Below are 20,539 nucleotides of genomic sequence, written 5' to 3'. Positions count from 1 at the left end.
CTTTATTTGCTGATTTTTAAATGGGGCTGAAATAGTACCTACCAGGAATTGAACAGAATGTCGAGACAGCCCAAACCGTCATCATTGCTGGGTTATACTAGTCGCTTGGCTAATGACACCCCCATCATCATTATTGCTTCTGCTCTTGTCTAAAGTAGTATGGCGGCCCTGTTATCTCTGATGAACGGTATCCTCCCTCTCATCCATTGGTGCCGGAACGGTCAACTGATCACCATTTGGTAGTGTCTTGGATCTGACCTAAAGGTATTGTAGAATCCCTGTCAGAAGACGATTTTACTCCCACCCCTGTCAAAATCTGATCCACATCCAGAGGGAGGTGTGAGACATTGAATTGACAATGTACCGTGCCTCCATTGACAAGGCGATCACCCAAAGCTGTAGTCATAAGATAGTCGGGGCCTACTGTGGCGGCAACCCCCAAACCCATTGGTGGACACCAGCAGTAAGATGTGTTGTCCAGCTGAAGGAGTCCTATCAGGCCTTTTTGGCCTTTGGCCCTCTGAAGGAATTCGCTGAGACCGTGGGAAAAAACATCCAGACGTCTTGGAGGAAATTTGGGTCCACCATTTGGCATCTCAGGAGGGGGATGCAGTACACCATTATAACTATAGTGGAGATGGGGTGCTGCTGACCTCAACTGGGAACATTGTGACACGGGCTCTCCTACCTCTGGGCTTTAAGTCACAGTTGTGGGGCTATTCGAGTTGGCACGCCTCCACAAAATCGTGTGGAAAATGAGGACAGTGCCTTTAGATTGGCAGACAGGGGTGGTGATTGCCCCTCTTGGTGGCGGAGGGTGTGTTACAACTAAAGGGGTGCATTGGGAAGTCAAATCTCAGATTTCCGAGGAGCACTGTAGTTATCGTCCTGGCCATGGAACAGTGGACCAGGTTTACACCCGCAGCAGGGTCCTCGATGGTGCATGGGAGTTTGCCCAGCCAGTCAACATGTATTTTGTGGACTTGGAGAAAGTGTTTGACCGTTTCCCTCTGGGGGTTCTGTGGTGGGTGCGTATGGGTTACTGATATGGGCTGTTCGGTCCTGGAATGAATGATGTCAGAATTTGGGCCGCATTACCGCTAGCAAGTTGGATTCATTTTGATTGCCCATTATGGACAAAATGTACAAATTCAGCCAAGGCATAGGATATCTGATTTTTGCAGACGATGTGGTACTGTTGGCCCCAGCAAGCCATGATCTCCAACTCACACTGGAGCAGTTCGCAGCTGAGTGTGAAGGGGTTGGGATTAAAATAAGCACCACCCAATCTGAGACCATGGTCCTCATTCAGAAAAAGGGGGTGTGCCCTCTTCAGGTCGGGGTAAGATCTTAGCCCAGGAAGAAGAGTACAACCATCTTGGGGTCTTGTGCCCGATTGAGGGGAAGATGACAGTCAGATCATGGAAGCATCTGCTGTGACGTGAACTCTGGATCAATCTGTCGTGGTGAAGAGGGAGCTGAGCTGAAAAGCAAAGCTCTCGATTTACTGGTCGATTATGTTCCTACCATCATCTATGGTCATGAGCTGTGGGTCAAGACCGAAAGAACAAGATCACGGGTTCAAGCAGCTGAAATTAGATTCCTCTGAAGGGTCTCTGGTCTCTTCCTTAAGGACAGGGTGAGAAGCTCAGTCAGCCGAGAGAGTTTCAGAGTAGAACCACTGCTAGTCCACATCGAGAGGAGCCCCAGATGAGGTGGCTTGAGCATCTACCTATGGTGCATTAAGGATGACTCCCTGGCAAGGTGTTCCAGGAATGTCCCACTGGGAGGAAACCTCGGGGACAACACAGGACACACTAGGGAAGACTCTTTCGGCTGGACTGGAAATGCCTTGGTATTCACTCAGAAGAGCTTGATGAAGTGGCTGGGGAGAGGGAAGTCTGGGCTTCCCTGCTAAAGCTGCCCCCCCCCCCGAAATCCGATCTCGAATGCACAGAAATAGGTGCATTGATGAATGGTTTGACCAGCTCTGCTTCATGTATCTTGACAACAGTATTATTTTTCCTGCAATATTCAGGAACACCACCAGCAGATTCTTCTTGTGCTTAAGTACCTTCTCGAAAACAGATTGTTTATTCAAGCAGAAAAAGTTTCATTTCACATCCCTTCAATTCCACGACCAGGGGTCAGGTTTAAAAGATCCACCCAAAATCCATCATGTGGTCAGTTGGCTCACTCCGCCATCAAGTGACAATTTGCAGAGATTCCTGGGTGTCATCCAATTTCTACAGGTGTTTTATCTGTAATATCTGCAACAAAGTTGAACCCACACTTAGGCTTACATCTATCAAGTTTGTTTTTTTTTAATCCCAGAAGTCAAAACGGGGTTTGTGCATTCAAAACATCCCTTTACTGTTTTATCTCTTCTTCACCCTAAACTTGAATTGCCTTTCATTGTACAGGTGGATGCTTCAGATTCAGGAGTCGGTGCTATTCTGTCCCAGCGCACTTCCTTCAACCAGAAGCTTCATCCGTGCACTTATTTCATTGCCTGGTGGGTTGGCAGTCCTCAGGAACAATAAAGTTGTTGTCAGTTGCCATTCTTCATAACATTGTAATATTGCATACCTTCTGGCAGTCATGGCACCTTATTGTACCAAAATAGCAAATCATCAATGCTGAGAATCATTGAATGAGGAGTAAGTGTCCATTTTAGGCTATCTTATAGTACTTCCTTCAAAGGGGTTGAAAGACTGCATAATTGTTTGAATTGGTCGCAACTCTTCCTCAGTTAAACATGTTTTGAAAAACACTCAATTAAGTGCAAGAAATGAAGTACGGTATGTACTTGTAAACAGAGGTGGGCAATTTTCAAACATTTGTCAGTCCGTCATTCATCATCCGTCAGTGGCCTGGGCACCCGTCCGTCATAGTCAGTCCATCATATTTATTTCAAGCTAAACCAAACGGTACTCATCAGTCGGTCAATCCATAATGTTATTTATCGCTTCTGTCAGTGAATTTGACCGGTCATTCACTGCGTCTATTATTATCCCCCCCCCCCCCAACCCCTCAAAAAACCCACGTCATTGCATAATAGATGAAAAGTCCTGTGATTAAAATGGTAAATGGAGGCCACTATCTATCAGTGTATCGACATCATACGGTTCCTGCCTAAAGAGCTTCTCCTATACATACATTTCACATACACTTATTTGCCAATCAATTTAATTGGTGACTGCCTGCAGTTATTTTAACCCCTAAAAGGCGAAAAGGTTTGGATTTATAAGATATAAATTATAGTTTAAAATGGCTTAGCTTAACCAGAATCCAGCTGTGCATTGTGACCAAGGGTAAAATCCAATGCAAGTAGCTTGCACATCCACTCTTTTTCTATAAATGATTGTTGTGTTGTGTGCTTCTGCTTCTTCTTCTTGACCCATTGGTGGATGACAGCGCTTTGGTGTATAATGCCACCTACTATGCAGGAAGCGCAAATAATTTCCAATATGCAGTAAACCCTCGCTTTAACGCAGTTTCACTGTTTTTTTTTCAGTGCGTTTTTTTACAGTGCATTGTGTTCTACATCTTGAGTGGCAAAGGGACTGTAGACCAAAGTCAACAGTCTGTGTGCCTAGTCTCTGTACAGCTTACCAAATTTACGTTTGCAACAAAAACATGTTCTGATCTTGGGTTTGTTTCTACAGTGCAGTATTGTATAGTAATTGTAAAAATAAAGCTGACCGTAACTCTCGTGATTCTAAGTTCCAGTAACATTAAAATAACGGCTCTTTCTATATGATGGTAAAGACTCAACACTTATTGGGGTTATTGTGCCCCCTGCTGTTATATTTGAAGTTTCCATTGAGTTGCAGGACGTGGTTCTCATTAGGCGTGAGGTCAGTGTAAGGAAAGAGATGAAAGCATGAGATGCATACAGCAAGAGCTTTGATTTCTTCTAATTACTCCTGAATTCCTGTTTAGAAGGTGAAATGGTATGTGGCCATGACAAATGTGTGTTTTATGCTGTTGAGATGCATTTAGGTCTGTTGTATATTGTGTAATTGTATATTTTTTGTCAGTTTTTCACCCAAAAATAGTTTTCATCAGCGATGGACATCTGGACAATAAAGGCTGTTGTATATTGGTTGACTCATCAAGTCTTTCTAAACTTGGAAGAAAACCTTAGGAGCACTGCCCAATTCATGGATTTCGCCTATCTCGGGTTCTTTTTGGAACGTAACCCCCGCGATAAATGAGGGTTCACTGTCGTCAGTGGAAGCAAACCTGCTCGTATTCAATTCAGCTACGCGAACAAAAACAGGATAGTCTTGAATCAAAATGATTTCAACAAGATGTAAAAGAAAACCACAACCATAAAGGTTTATCCATCCATCCATTGCCTAATCCATTTATCCTCACCCTGCGAGTGCTAGAGCCCATCCCATCCATCTTCAGGCAGTAGGCGGGGTACACCCTGAACTGGTGGTAAATCACCATGAAGGTTTATATGCAAATAAATATGCACAGATAAATATGAGACGTACCAAAGTGAAGTGACACCATCTGGTCCTGCCTCCTTAGCCAATCACAACCGGCCATCCACGTCCTCGCAGAGATCCTGTTGAAAACAAGAATACTCACTCTCACACATTTATTATCAATGCAGTCCTTTCGGAGAAACCCCTGCAAACAAACACACAGTGTTTGTCAGTCGTCAAAAATGGGCGTCCATCAGTGACGGACGGACTAAGTGGTACTTTACCCGGTTCGTGACGATTACATTGACGAATGAAGACCCAGTGCTTACCTAGTTCTTCAAAAATATTTTCTGGTTTCCCATCATCCCATCATCAATCGCTACCATAACGGGTTCCGTCAGTGACGGATTGACAGACCTCCTGTCAGTACTGACGAAATGCTCACCTCTGACAATAAGTGCAAAAAGGTACAATACTTACATTAAATCAAAGTTAGAGTGTCAAATGCTTTTAAGACAAACAAATTGGTTTGCATGACTTTACAAAGCAGTGCTGTTTTTGCCTGATACAAAAAAAGTTAAGGCTTTTCAAAGGAGTGAGGGCCTCTTCACCTGAAGCCTCAGCTGCTATATCGGGGGATATCCCAAGAACACATATTAGAAGTGATTTTAATAAAAGGGATAAATATCAATTGAATTACACAGAGCAACCAAAAGTAGTGGAGTCAACCAAACGTCTGATGTCTATGCTCATGGATATTCACATTCATCCAGGTCATTCTGATATCTAGGATGATGATATCTTCTGTTTGAAATGGAATATATCTAAGAAGGTAGAACTATACACAGTAAATTTGCATATTTTCTTTCCACAAAGGTTATTTAATTCTCAAGTCATGATAAAATTGATTAATTGTTTTCTATTGTTTTTTTTTTAACTCTGCTATTATTTATTTGGAAGCCAACTCCAGCCCTTTCTTTTGGTTATCATGTTTGGTGTCTTTGAGCCTTGGCTAATGACTATCAAAACGTAAATTTAACATCAAGATACTGAATAGAGCGGAACAGAAACCAATGAAATAACATGGTGCAGCAAGTATGGGATAATCTCATATTAGAGGGTTTATCTTGTAGCATAAAGGGAAGTTCAAACATGTTTACTTTGTTTTTTAATTGTTTCTCTGTGTGCCTTTGGTCACACGCGCTGGAAGCCTGTCCATCTCAAAATCCTGAGCAGAGTTTCGACTCCAGTACGTCCCTGGTCGTGGGTGCTCCTGTGCGCGCTCCAGCACAGGAGCACATCGCAGCTAACTGTCGGCGAGAGGCGGGTCCACCCTGAACTGGTCGTCAGCCAATCACAGGGCACAAATAGACAATTCACATCCAGGACAGTTTGCAGTTCTCAGTCACCGTGCATATTTTTGAAATGTGGGAGGAAACGAGTCCAGTTTGGGGAGACAATGGAAACTCCACACAGGAAGGCCGGAGCCTGGATATGAAACCACGAACCTCAGAACTGTGAAAAGGACGTGCGAACCATTCATCCACCGTGCCACCTTATTTTTTAACTATATCTTATGTACCATTTATTTATAATCTGCTTCATTTGATGTACAGTCTGTACTCTCTGCTCTGTTTGCATTTCTGTGAGGATGCTGACTGCATTTGGTTGTCTGTACTCTGTGCATTGATATATATTATAACAACATTGACTCGAACATGGCACTGCGTTTCATATTTCATTGAATCGGATATGGCACTGCGTGTCATATGTCCAGTTGAACAACAGGTAGCAGTGTTTACAATTTCAATGAGCGTTGAGTCCAAACGGGATCCAGCAGTCATCTCCTTCCCCACCCCTCTCATGGAAAATCGTGATCGGCCGTGAGAAAAGTTAACAGGACTTGAATACAGAAAAAAAAAATGGCCAAAATCCCACGGCGCAGTGGTTTCGGGCCAAAGGAGCTGCCAATAACGGTGTAAATGTAGCCTTGGATGGTTATCACTGTTGGCCTTTTCCCACCCTCTCCATCCATCCATTTTCTAATCCGTTTATCCTCGCGAGGATTGCGGGCATGCTGGAGCCTATCCCAGCTGTCTTCAAGCAGTAAGCGGGGTACACCCTGAACTGGTTGCCAGACAATCGCAGGGCGCACATACACAAACAACCATCCGCACTCCCACCTTGCTAACCAGTTGCCCACTGTTCCACCCTGCCACCCTCTCATGGTAGCTTTATTTAAAAGAAGAGCTGACAGCAGCTCCTCAGAGAACTTGCAGATTGTACATTGTACACCTGTTGACCTTTCATTCTTAAAGTAATAATAGCCACAAAAGAAAACACCACACTTGTTTTCAAGTGTGGTGTTTTCTTCATGTATTGAATTACCGTAGAGGACTTTTTCGTTACAATCACAATCTTGAGGCTGAATTTTAAATTTACTTTTTACGTTTTCCCAAGCAGTCCCAAGAAAAAGAAACGACACTCACAGCTAAAAATGCAACCTGGCATCACCACAGTACGTAGCAATTACAAAAAGTGCTTTTTGGGGAGGAAGCTTATCAAGTCCTTATGGTGAAGGTCCTTTTATACCACATTTCTGTTTTCTCCGAAGTAGTGATGAGCATGTAATTGTGATGAACTACATTAGAATGAGCACGTTTTCGAGACCAGTTGCAGTGACATCTGTTTAACACGCGATGGCAGTGCAATAACAGGAAAGACAAGTGAGATCACAACGTCTAAAAATCCATCCATCCATTTTCCGAACCGCTTGATCCTCACTAGGGTCGCGGGGGGTGCTGGAGCCTATCCCAGCTGTCTTCGGGCAGTAGGCGGGGGACACCCTGAATCGGTTGCCAGCCAATCGCAGGGCACACAGAGACGAACAACCATCCACGCTCACATTCACACCTAGGGACAATTTAGAGCGTCCAATCAGCCTGCCACGCATGTTTTTGGAATGTGGGAGGAAACCGGAGTACCCGGAGAAAACCCACGCAGGCCCGGGGAGAACATGCAATGAAGTCTTTAAATTTGTCATTCATATTGTTTGGTGCTGAAGACATACAATTTAATTATTCAAACAAATGATTGTCGCTGTGATTTAGGAGCATTAATTCAAGCGTGGTAATGATGATATGGCACGTGAGGTGGAACTAAAATTTCAGCGTGTTTTGACGTGTAAATGCTATTTTATGAGAATACTGTACTGCAAAGCTTCTCAACCTGGCAAGGTGGAGTACCGCACTGCTTTAGTCAGGCTGTGTACTTAATTGTATTGATCAGAAACTGAAGGAAATCCGTCCTATTCTATCCAGTTATGATGGGGTGAATGGGGTTACACGTGCATTTAGGTTCAGAAATAGTTTTGACATAAACACAGTGGAGTTTAAATAAAATGGTTACATATCCCGACAGGCCCCGCAAAAAAATCTGATTCACCATTTTCAAACTGCCTTGACCACATTTTCTGCAGAGTACCTACATTTTCGAGGGCTCAAAGATATTTGGAAAATCAGAAAAAAATATGTATTCATGATGTTAAATCATGTGTAATCCTGGAGACCATAACACCTGGTCACTGATATGAATCACGATATAAATCACAGATGGGCAAAAACATTCATTTTATACAACTGAAATCAAAGTATCTGAGACATTAGGGAGCCATTAGATGGGGAACAAAAAGCATATGAATGCAGGGAATATGTCCACTTACTGTTCACTTGACTCTTCCACAGCTGTGTCTCTTGTCATGTGATGAGTTGGAGTCCCTGTTTTTTGTTTACTTCCTGGTGATGCTTATACTTTGTAGATGTGTCCTAATGCTGCATTCATTGAAGGCGGGAAAATGGACTTTTGCGATCTCCGACCTGGAAAAGTGCAGTGGAAAGCCCCTTTGAACTGGGTGGTCCAAGTTACGAAGTCGGTAAAAAAAAGGACCCCCAGTTATTGACCGACTTCAATGTGACGTCACTCGACAATGGCGACCCGTATGCAGAACTGAATGACAAAACATTTACAAAATTATCTATCGTTATTATTACATTTATTTAGCTATTCGATACACCTTAACACAATACGACGTGATCTGTATTGACTGTGTGAAGATATAAGATAAGAAAACCTTTATTTATCTCCCAATGGAGAAATTCCCAATTTACAGCAGCAAAAATATGAAAGGGAGAAAGTAGAAGACAAAAAGTATAGAAAGAAATATAAATATAAAATAAGATAAGAAAACCTTTATTAGTCTCGCAATGGAGAAATTCCCGATTCACAGCAGCAAAGTTATGAAAGGAAGAAAGAAGTAGAACAACAAAATATAGGCGCTGCTGGAAAGGCAGCCACTCACGCGGCGCCATTTTGAAGTCAAAATAACAACACAGAGGACACAGACAGTCGTGCAATCTTCACCACTTTTCTGCATACACATTGTTGTCTGAAGCAGTTATAGATGAAGGAGAGGATCAAAGTGTCCTTTCACCAGTGGATCAGAGACGTCATGCTGAAAATGTGCACACGTCTGCTACAAGCTAAGTTTTGAAAGCAAACACGAAGCTGTATTAATACGATCTCCATTGACGAAAAAGAGATTGGCTCACATCTCCTGTCCCATGTAAATCCACTTCAATTCCAAGCCGCGACTCCCAGTTCCACATCCGCATCGGCGTTCCGCGCTAACGCTCCTTTCTTCTCATCGTCGGCTCCTCAAGCCTTACATCCATCCAACCGCAGACCGTTCAACAGCACCGATCTCTCCGCTGAACAAAGTGGGGCTGTGAAAAATGCTGCCCATAACAGGCGCAAGACACAAGCGCCCTGGGACTGTCCAGCAAAAACAGTGCTGGTATACCCATGCTGCCGAGAAGGCGCAACCACCAAGCACAGAGTTTCCTCCTTGATGAATGTCGTGGTCAAAAAATGCTGAAAAAAGTCCACATCAGGTCCACACGACGTAACAACAAACACAAAGTGACAAAACAAACCAAAAAACAACAAAAAAAGCAAGGCTCATGAGAGCACTTGCCGACGGCTGCCTACTCGGGTGCCATCTTGACTTCAAATATGCTGTTATTTCTCTGCATTAAATTATTTGGTGAAATGAAATGGTGAAAGGGAGGGAACGATACATCATATATCCATCCATCCATTTTCCGAACCGCTTGATCCTCACCAGGGTCACGGGGGGTGCTGGAGCCTATCCCAGCCGTCTCCGGGCAGTAGGCGGGGGACACCCTGAATCAGTTGCCAGCCAATCGCAGGGCACACAGAGACGAACAACCATCCACGCCCACACTCACACCTAGGGACAATTTAGAGCGTCCAATCAGCCTGCCACGCATGCTTTTGGAATGTGGGAGGAAACCGGAGCACCCGGAGAAAACCCACGCAGGCCCGGGGAGAACATGCAAACTCCACACAGGGAGGCCGGAGCTGGAATCGAACCCGGTACCTCTGCACTGTGAAGCCGACGTGCTAACCACTGGACTACCGGGCCGCCCGGAACGATACATCATATAGTTGTTTGTATTTTGAGCCTGTGTGAAGCCATCTTTCTTGGAGACTTAGAGGCAACTTTTCAACTATGGGCTTAACACCACGGGGTGTGTCGAGGTAAGCAAGACCAGGGAGATAAGCCTCATCTTTAGCAACTTGTAGCTCTAAGAGCAGATCTCCGATCTCCCTGAGTTTTAAGTTGTCTCTGTTTGTAAGGCGAGGGAAGTTGTCTAATTTTTTAAAGAGGGCGTTTTCTACTACTTCTGGTGTAGCGTAACATTCTTGGAGCCTGTCCCAGGACACCTGGAGGGCTGCTTGAGGGTTAGTGGTATATACAGCTCTGATTCTCTTAACGTGTTCTGAGGACTCTTTTCCGAGCCACTTGACTGGGAGATCTAACTCCTGACTGCATATGAGACCAACATTTCCAGTTGCATTTATGAATGACGACTGCCATGCTCTAAAGTTTTCTGGGGTGTCGTCAAACTGAAATAGCCCTGTTGTGATTAACTCTCTGCGTGCAAGGAACTTAGCAAAGTCTGCCATGGGTGGATCATTATTGGGGGAAGCGTGGTAACTATGCTTCACATAGTCTCTTGGTATGTCAGGTGTTTCATCCTTTACATACGTTTTCTTGTGTACCGGTGGAGAGCGGTGTTGTTCGGGTGTCCTTGAGATGAACGATTGTGTCCTTGCCGGTTGAACTTGCAACTTCAGCTGGGTCTGGTGTTGCACGTACTCCATAGTTCGTTCTCTTACTGCTTGTAGTGGGACTGCACTCTTGACGCTTTCAGCTTTGCCTTGTTCGATCGCTACAGCTGCTTCTAGGACTTCCGCTTTCGCTGTAGCGGCTGCCACTTCCTTCTCCATCTCCAGCAGATCTAGATCTGCCTCTTATGTTGCGTTTTCTAATTCCAGTTTTGCTTGTTGTTTCTTGATTTCCAATTGTTTTTTCCTGTATGAAGCTTTAGCATTTGTAGCTTCTGCAGAGGCTCTTGCCAAGATGGCTGCTTCCAGTACACTGGAGTTTGAGGACAATATGGATGAGTGTTTGGATGATGCCTTCGATGATGCTTTGGCTTCGGAGTAAGCCATTTCTTCTTGGGCGTAGTCCATTGCTGCGTTGTGGTTCTTTCTTGCACCAACTGCTGACAATGGCTTTTCACTGTACTGTTATCGCTACGTGTTAGATACTACGAGTATGTTAACGCAGGTCAACAGCAAGCCAAACTCATTTATTCATGAGCCAGGAAACTGAGCGTCTTGCTCCTTTATTGCGGTCTTCTTGACGGCGTACAGTGAACAACTGTGACATCAGCTCAATGAATTGTAGAGTGAAACTGAAATGAACAGATTTAGAACATGCATTAATATTGTGTACACAAATACAACACAAATCGTCAGGTGTTTAACAAAGGACATAAATGCAGCTCAAAGTGTGACAAACAACGATAAACAATGCGTTTTCGCAGTACCATCGCATGCTAATTAGCTTGTTAGCACCGATTTAGCATCATCGCCACATCGTTAGCAGTACTCTGAGCTAGCGAGTTTTCAATGACAACAATTGAGGGAAAACGATTTCCGAAACACATTTCTAAATAATGCTAAACACGAGCAGACTTACAGCCATTGCTTTTGAAGGTGAAACGAAAGGAATATAACTTAGGAGGACCAGTAGCAACGACCACGGTCAGGCTTTCTATAATGACTCGTCGTCTGATGAAACATGGCGTCTGCTACCCACAATGTACCGCGATAACTAAATGAATATTCTAAACAGAATTACTATTAATGAAATGACCCGAAACTTTTACTGTGGGCAGAACAGGACCAATAATAAACAAACTTTTCCACGTAATTTGAACAAGGCAGCGCCCTTGAGTAAACAGGGTAAATGAAGTCATGGGGCAAAGGCAAACAGGTAAGATGATTCAAAAATAAATTTGGATGAAATTCGTTTGTGGTTAACATGGTTGTTGAGAAACTGATTAATTTTTTATGCCCACATTCATGTCACAATGGGCTCCTTTGATGCTGATATTGACCGTGCACTGGAGAACCATTGTGGTTTAATTTTTTTTCTAATTTTCTTATTACTGTATATGAATTATAATCCCTCAAGAGGAAATTCAATTCACAAATAAAATTATGTGTCATACAAAACACAGGCAGGCAATGGGATAATTAGACTCAAACTGAAGCACTAAAACAGTGCTGCACACCATGAGTAAGGAACTGGGGGAAAGTGCCTTGCTTAAAGGCGGCACAGCAGTAGTTAACAAGCAGACTTGCATGCCTCCATTAACTCGTTACCATTTGTTTATGGCAGAACTAGGCACGTAGACCGTTGTAGATGAAGTCGTGCGACCACCAACCTGCCTATTTTATACAAAGTTGTGAGTATACGTCCCACAAACCCGAAAATGGATGTTTGGTTCCAGATCCATCCATTTTGAAGTGGCTAAGATCCTGAAGTTCCTTACGGTAAATAAAAGTAGTGATTTGGAGTTCCCCAAAATCTTTTTGACTGACATTTGTGGCCGTTATCCTAGGACGGTGGTTCTTAACCTGGTTTCGATCGAACCCTACGGGTTCGGTGAATCGGTCTCAGGGGTTCGACGGGGCCTCTCCCATGGAGGTGAAGACACATCCGACTCAACATGTCAATTAGTGATGACACGCCCGCTTGGCCATCACTGGCTGCAGATGATCACATTAGATTGCTTGTCCAATCAGTGCTGCGGTAAATTTAGTTCGCTCAGTAGTCACCGTGTGACTTGCGTAGTATGTCATACCATTTAAAAAATATATATATACTTAGGCCATGGAGTTTTATTTACTCTTTTTATATTTTTAATATATGTTTTTTCATGTCTTAAATTTGTAAAAAATATATATTTTAATTTTTCACTAATGAACGTGCATATGAACTGGTTGGGTTCGGTAACTCTAACAAGGTTAAAAACCACTGTCCTAGGAAGATATAGCTTTTAATAAACGTTTGATAGAGAAAATCAAGGAAATAATACGGTTCTCAGCCCAATGAATGTATTTATCCTGTTAAGTTCCCATGGAAAACGCAATGGAGAATTCACCATTCCAAAAAAAAAGGCGGATATAAAATAAGAATTTCCCAGCGCATCGCCACAAGTCTCAGTTCTCTTTTTGATTAATGAGCAGTCCCCGGTCGCCACAGATCCCAACAGTTTCATGATTACTTTGGGGGTCTGTCTGTGTATTGTCGTGCCGAATCGGAGCCTTCACGTAGCATTCTGTGTGACGTCAGCAGCTAGTAGAAAGACAAAGCTCAACGACCGCTGCGCACTCCTTCTGAGGCTGCCGCTGACCTCTGTGTATCCGAGGTAAGATGTGACCCTCCACTCTTTGCCAGTACGCCCCGCTCGAGTGCTTTATGGCTTTTAACACTTGCCTCTCTGCGCAGGACCACCTGTCACCCATTCGTCCCGCTATTTTTACGGAATTAACACCATGGGGAGACTGGACGCGTTCCGCCAATTTAATTTACTCACCTGGCTCAGAGAGGAAAGGCAGTCGAGGAAACTTATTCTCTTCATTGTTTTTGTGGCTCTGTTGTTGGATAACATGCTGCTGACCGTAGTCGGTAGGTGCATACGTTTCTCGCACGCCTCTTACTATGTTGGTTTGTTTGTTTTTTCCCCACAGTATTATTCTTTTTATTATTGGGCGCAACAGGTGGCTCAACACCCCCACGGGCTTAACAAGCATCGATGCGTTCAAATGACATGGTTCGTTACAATACGAAATGGCATTATCATGCCTAATTAAGTCAACTACAAAGTGTAAAGGTCCCCAAAAAGGATATTTTGCTCATCTAAAAATATTTCGCAAATAATCAAATTTCAAAGCAGTGGTTATTTTCTCCAATGTTTTCTACAAACAAAATAATAGTTGACATGAACGTATATTATGACCTCTAAGGAAATGTGGGTTGTTTCTTTGCAAGGATAACGAAACAAATTTTTAATTGACAGTGTTATCCTTGTTTGTGCCTTTGCGTGTGTGGCGTGGATGCATCTAAATATATGATGCTTGCTGAGCCTTGAACACATGATTTGATACGCAGTATGTGAAGATGCATTTTAATGGCTATTTAGATATTTTATGTGTGGGGAAATTGATCAATGTGAGTCGCTTGACAAACAGAAATGACAGAAATGAATCCTCTTCATATCTAAAGGCTACTTTTTCAGTTAAAAGTACATGTACGGAATATAACAATTGGCAAATGACAACAAAAATGTTCTTGAGGTGTGCTCCTTATTGAGGGAGTCCTGGAGGATATATGTTCACTCACTTGTCTTTATATGTCGATTTTCTTTAGCTTTTTTTGCTATTAATGTTCACAGATAACCCATTTTTATTGAAGGAAAATGGTTTATGGTAATCTCTTCCATAATCGAGACAGATTTCTGTGTCTTAAATAGCAGCCATGATAAAATGGTCAACCAATTGCATTTAAAAGCATCGTTTGTAGCAGTCATTTGTAATTCTGCTTTACACTTGAGGTCCCGGGTTTGAATTTCAGCCCAGTCCTTTGTGAGCTGTTTGCATGTTTTCCCCATGGAGTGTGACATTTCTTTGGCTGCTGCAGCTTCATGCCACACTTCTAAAACCTGAATGTTAGACCCGGACATTGTTCATAGGTGTGAGGGTGAATGCTTGTTTGTCTTTGTCTTGCGAGACTGTGACAAAGTGGAGATCAGTTTAGGGGTCCATCCCACCTCGCTCCCCGAGGCAGCTGGGAGCCTGATACGGACAATTGATGGATAAAAATCATCATGAAAAATTATTGGGGTATCTGTTGGCTAAGAATGCGGCCAGCACCTGAAGGTTTGATTCCCTCGGCTTCCATAGGCACTCGCAGGTGGTGCCCTGCAGACAAGACAACCTCTGCTCCAATTTGTCACCCAGGAATGACATTAACGACTGGTCAGATGTGTGTGAAATGTATTTGTGACAGCAAAAGGATGTTATCATCATCTTCTTTTATATTATGGATATTAACCCGGTGGTGTGGTAGTTCAGTTGTTAGGGCGTCTACCTCACAGTGCAGAGGTCGTGGGTTCGATCCCGGCTCCGGCCTTCCTGTATGGAGTTTGCATGTTCTCCCCGGGCCTGCGTGGGTTTTCTCCGGGTACTCCGTTTTCCTCCCACATTCCAAAAACATGCATGGCAGGTTAATGGAACACTCTAAATTGTCCCTCGGTGTAATTGTGAGCACGGATGGTTGTTCGTCTATGTGTGTGTGCCCTGGCGATTGGCCCGAAAACGGCTGGGATAGGCTCCAGCACCCACCACGACCCTTGTGAGGATAAAAAAGCAGATCGGAAAATGTATGGATGCATATTAACCGTTTCATGCGCAAATAATGATAACCTGTAACCTGATAAGCTGTCCACTGTAGTAACCGCTGTCCCTCAAAAGGTGGAAGTGTTTGCTGTGATTGGTTATCCATTTGGGGGGTTTTCAGTGGTCAGTGTCAGCAACGTGGATGTTGATTTGATCACAATTCTAACAAGAAACTACCTTCTCGTGGAAGAGGGTTTTTTTCTATAGGAGCCTTTATGTCACACTGAGACATCTTGCTCCAAATGCATGCATACGGTCTAACTTTTTGTTTTCCTATATGGGCAGCTGCTGGCTGTCGTGTCTGTTTTTGTCTCGTGCAGTGTTTCGCTACCTCCCCTTCCCTCTTACTCTAAATAAAGTTGCTTTTCCTGGCACTGTCGTGGCCTCGGGGGACTGACGGTGCTGAACTGAACATCCCTGGTTTGAGTCTTTCTTGTTGCATGTCATTTCTCATTTATGTCTCGCCCTTGTTTCCCGTCAATAAAAGCACCAAGGCAAGACATACGAGATACGCTGTGAAACTCCGGCGCTTCTTGAATATGCTGGAAATGTCAGTTATGGAAGTAAATTACTGAGATTTACCTTACAGATACAACAGCCAAGCCCGTTTTTTTTCTCCCCATATTTTGTCACATTAACTGTAAGCTACCCCCTGCTTCTGTTTCCCTTCTTAACCATCATGTTGCTTGTTCCAATCACGTTCAAGTGCTAATTTTATGACACCATTTCTTTTGGTGAAACCTATACAGTTGATTTGTTATATGTGTGAGTATTGTTTGTTCCTTGTCACGAGACCGACAAGTTCCAAACCTATGTACAGCCGTGGAAAAATTTAAATTTCTTCAAATATCAAGTGGCTAACTAACACAAAAGAGAACACAGAATGCCCCAAAACACCGCCGTTGCTATTTATGTAAGAACCTGTGAAGCAATTTGGTTGTAATCAAAAAACCTTTGGAAAATATCTTGAACCAGCTGTTCAATTCAACGCTTGAGAGTTGTTTTTGTTGTTGTGAATATATCGGTCCAAAAAATGTACCTTTAGTTGAATGAGGCGTTTAAAATGAACAGGAAACAGAAGACAGAAGGGTGCTCTCTTCATTTTTCCATCTTTACGTGCCTCCTCACACTCTAAATTGTCCCCATGTGTGAGTGTGAGCGCGGACGGTCGTTGGTCTGCGTGTGCCCTGCGATGGGCTGGCAACCGGTTCAGGGTGTCCCCGCCTACAGCTCGAAGACGGCTGGGATAGGCTCCAGCACGCCCCGCGACCCTCCTGAGGATAAAGCGGATCAGAAAATGGATGGATGGATGTGCCTCCTCGTGTCAATTCGCATTCTGTCAAGACGTGATCTTGTTATGAGTTAGTGAGTTCTCCACAATCGTGTGTGTGTTTTGTTTACCGATTGAGGGGAGCTGTATTGCTCGCATTCTGGATGGAATATAGGCAGGATGGACATGAACGAACTGCTGTTATTTTATAGCGAATCTACAAAAGTTTATTGATGTGTTGAATAATAACAATAATAATAATAATTATAGGGGCGGCCCGGTAGTCCAGTGGTTAGCACGTCGGCTTCACAGTGCAGAGGTAGCGGGTTCAATTCCAGCTCCGGCCTCCCTGTGTGGAGTTTGCATGTTCTCCCCGGGCCTGCGTGGGTTTTCTCCGGGTGCTCCGGTTTCCTCCCACATTCCAAAAACATGCATGGCAGGTTGATTGGATGCTCTAAATTGTCCCTAGGTGTGAGTGTGGGCGTGGATGGTTGTTCGTCTCTGTGTGCCCTGCGATTGGCTGGCAACTGATTCAGGGTGTCCCCGCCTACTGCCCGAAGACGGCTGGGATAGGCTCCAGCACCCCCCGCGACCCTAGTGAGGATCAAGCGGTTCGGAAAATGGATGGATAATAATTATAATTGTAAAAAACTGTAAAATCATCCCTTGCAGGTAAATTAACTGTTAAATTAATCAATGAACAAAAACAGGAAGTGACAGCATGAAATGGCATTTTCGTATTAATAGTTAAATAAATTAAACTGGAGTTAAAGTAAACCAGTTTCATCTCGTAATCCACAGTGGCCTGTGAAGTTTTTTCAAATGATTCTATTCTTGTTCGTAGTTTTATATTGTACCACTGACATGTTGCTCTTTTCCCCCCTTTTTTTAAATAGATTGTTTTATTGGCATTCATAATTCAGGATATTATGGAATGTATATTTTCCAGGCGCTCTCAAACTTATTACCCATCGGTCAGATTTTTACTCAAGGCGAGAGGTCAGGAATGATCGGCGATAACAAAATATGACATAATCGGTTGTCTTGTGAATGCGTCTCTTGATGATTAAGTTCAACACGGACAAGTGAGTGCTCTGTGCTGTTGGCTTCCATAAAATTATCATGTAATCAGTTGCCTTATGAATGTGTCTCTTGATGATTAAGTTCAACATAGACAAGTGAGTGCTCTGTGCTGTTGGCTTTGATAGCAAAATATGATGTAATCAGTTGTCATGTGAACGTGTCTCTTGATTATTAATATTAAGTTCAACGTAGACAAATGAGTGCTCTGTGCTGTTGGCTTTTAGCAGATGGTGGAAGAGTTCATATTCATGGTCCTTATAAGCAGCATGTTGGCGCTCTGTAGACTGTCCCGTGTCCACTCTGTGCCACTCGCGATTTTCTTCACTTGAGCACAGACAGCCGAAAAGTGCGAGTTGTTGTTGAAACGCGAGAAGTCACAAGTTATAAGGAAAATCCTAGTCGAGCCTTACTGTTAATTGAAAGACCTTTACAAATGAAATGGTTGTCAGGATTAAAGTATTGGCCGGGTCCAGAATGATATGCCTTTCAGTCCCGATCAAATCTTTCTAGTTTGTAAAAACACACAAAGGATCTGTCTCGACTAGTTTTAGCCACACTCGTATTACACGAATGGCCAACTATCAGAAAAAAAAAGAACATTTTGAAGTGTTTTTCTAAGCGGTATAATTTTAACATTAATCTGGAAGATTCAAAGAAATTTAGTAAGCGTTGGTGGGTCAGTGCTTGAATTTGTTTTGCTCCAACGGACCATTCGCCACCAACATCCGGCCGACTCATGGCTCTGCTGTACTTGAGCAAGACACCGATACTCTTAACTGCGCTCTGGGACCTTGAATGACCCCTTGCCCCAGTGGGCTTTTGCTGTGTTCACAAGCCTGATGGGTGAAATGTGGAGGCCGTATTTCCTGTCCATGCATGCACTGCATTGATGACCATACAGATCATTCTTTTTTTTTTTTTTTTTACTCGTTCATGCAAAACTAGGAAATTTTATTACTCGCTGAAGAAATAAAGATAAGAAAAACCTTTATTTGTCTCACAATGGAGAAATTCCTAATTTACAGCAGCAAAATTATGAAAGGGAGAAGTAGAAGAACAAAAAAAATCTATCAGTAAATATAAATGATAAAATATTAATCTAAGCATATTAAAAATGGGTGAGTGGGGGTGAGTCCAGGTTTTCAGGTCTGTCTATTCAATAGCCTGACAGCAGTCGGCAGAAACATGTATGCATGTAAAGTATATGATCATATACTGACAAATTACCATAACCCATTGTTATTTTATCATGTGCTATAACCCAAAAGACAGAAATATTTTAGCAACACTTATCGTTAAATTAGTCATAGATACAGTCAATAAAAATACAGTATTATACTGTTCAAATTAATTAGAGTATATTAACTGCAAATTACTGCTGCCAGTAATCTACTGTTTTGACAGTGCAATTCTTGACAATGTATTTGTATCTGTCTGGACAGCCTTTGATAATGCAAATGAGGTTAAATGCACATAGCCTGTATAATGTAACTATCTATTATGCTTGTGTAAGGTTTGGTTTCATGGCCCGAGCAAACAGAGCAGCTTTTCTGTTGATGCATTTCGATAGTAACGCCATCAAGAATCGCCTCCTGCCGAATGCATCATCCAGTGATCATGTCAGATTTGATCTCGTCAGTCATGTGATGCCTCTTTATGCCCAACAGTGCCCATCATCCCCAGCTACCTGTACAGCCTGGATGAATCAACAGACGGGGTGTTGAACGACACCTTACCGCAGCAGCAGACACCTCCGGGAGCCTTTGACACAATTGTGTCCTTATACGATAACACGGTGAGGTCGTCGGGTTCCAACGCCACGGCCGTGTCAACCGGCGCGGTCCCGCCGACGTCCGCCGCTATCATGCCGGATGGCGGGCTGCCGCAGAACTCCACCGACTGCCCCCGCTCGACCAGCAAGCTGATCAACGAGAATGTCAAAGTGGGCTTGTTGTTTGCCTCCAAAGCCACCGTACAGCTGCTGACCAACCCTTTCATAGGGCCACTCACCAACAGGTGCGGTTTTTGCTTTCTTTGGATTTAGCCACCGTGCATTCAATGCGTGCGGCTTTGATCTCGCAGCACTCAAAGACACTATTTTATTTTTATTTTTTTACTGGCCCTGTTGCATTCAGGCCTCCAGTACAGGTCATTGCAATTGGAAGTCTGATTACTGTGATGGCCAATTCACCGTAAACAGAATATCTCTCTTACTTGAAACGTACACGTGTATTTATGCAAAGTACTTGTGTGCCCTCCTTTGGACCAAATTCGTTGGCAACAAATCAACGTTTTTCCTGGGTTAGTTCTTGCACATGGAGTCATGACCTTCCTTAACCAAAAAATATCCTTTTAACTACACCTATTTTGCACACTATAAGGTGTGTTGGAGTAAAAACATGTTTCATTAAAAAAAAATAAAAAATAAAAAACTTTATGGCGGATTTCACTTGTCACGGGTTCTTTTTCAAACGTAATCCCCGCCTTAAACAAGGAAACGCTGTATTGTTATTGTAGAAGGGGACATGAAAATGTTTAAACCGTTCATGCACCAATAATGATAACCTGTGTAAGCTGTCCACTGTAGTAACCACTGTCCGGGAAAGGTTTATTGTGTTGCTTAAGATGATTTGTACCATGTAAGCTACAAATTTGCTCCTTCACAGTCAAACAGAGCGGAAGTCCTGATTATGTGCATTTTACATACAGTACGTGCGGTTAAAGAAAGCACTTGCTCGTTTTCACACATGGACAGCTACACAATGAGTGGGACAAATGACATGAATGTAGGAGTTATAAATCAACGTTATGAAAATCAAATTCATATTTTCACGAATACGAGCAATAA

The 20,539-nt window shown here is 43.1% G+C and overlaps 1 protein-coding gene across 2 annotated transcripts in view; it reads left to right on the top strand.

Annotated features, from left to right (window-relative positions):
- Window positions 1-20,539, top strand: part of slc18a2 (solute carrier family 18 member 2) — a 35,986-nt gene that overhangs the window by 963 nt on the left and 14,484 nt on the right. The window contains exons 1-3 of one of the 2 annotated variants that reach the window (XM_086122567.1): window positions 13,253-13,309; window positions 13,390-13,569; window positions 19,359-19,707. In XM_086122567.1, coding sequence (XP_085978693.1) covers window positions 13,437-13,569; window positions 19,359-19,707 — 482 coding nt within the window. In that variant the 5' untranslated portion in view covers window positions 13,253-13,309; window positions 13,390-13,436. Of the gene's footprint in view, window positions 1-2,423; window positions 2,516-13,252; window positions 13,310-13,389; window positions 13,570-19,358; window positions 19,708-20,539 lie in introns of those variants that run through there. The other variant, XM_086122568.1, reaches the window with a different exon arrangement.

This window comes from Hippocampus guttulatus, chromosome 10, assembly GCF_054856545.1.
Source record: "Hippocampus guttulatus isolate MCC_2025c chromosome 10, RoL_Hgut_1.0, whole genome shotgun sequence".
NCBI lineage: Eukaryota > Metazoa > Chordata > Actinopteri > Syngnathiformes > Syngnathidae > Hippocampus > Hippocampus guttulatus.
This window is presented reverse-complemented; position numbering and strand designations above follow the sequence as displayed.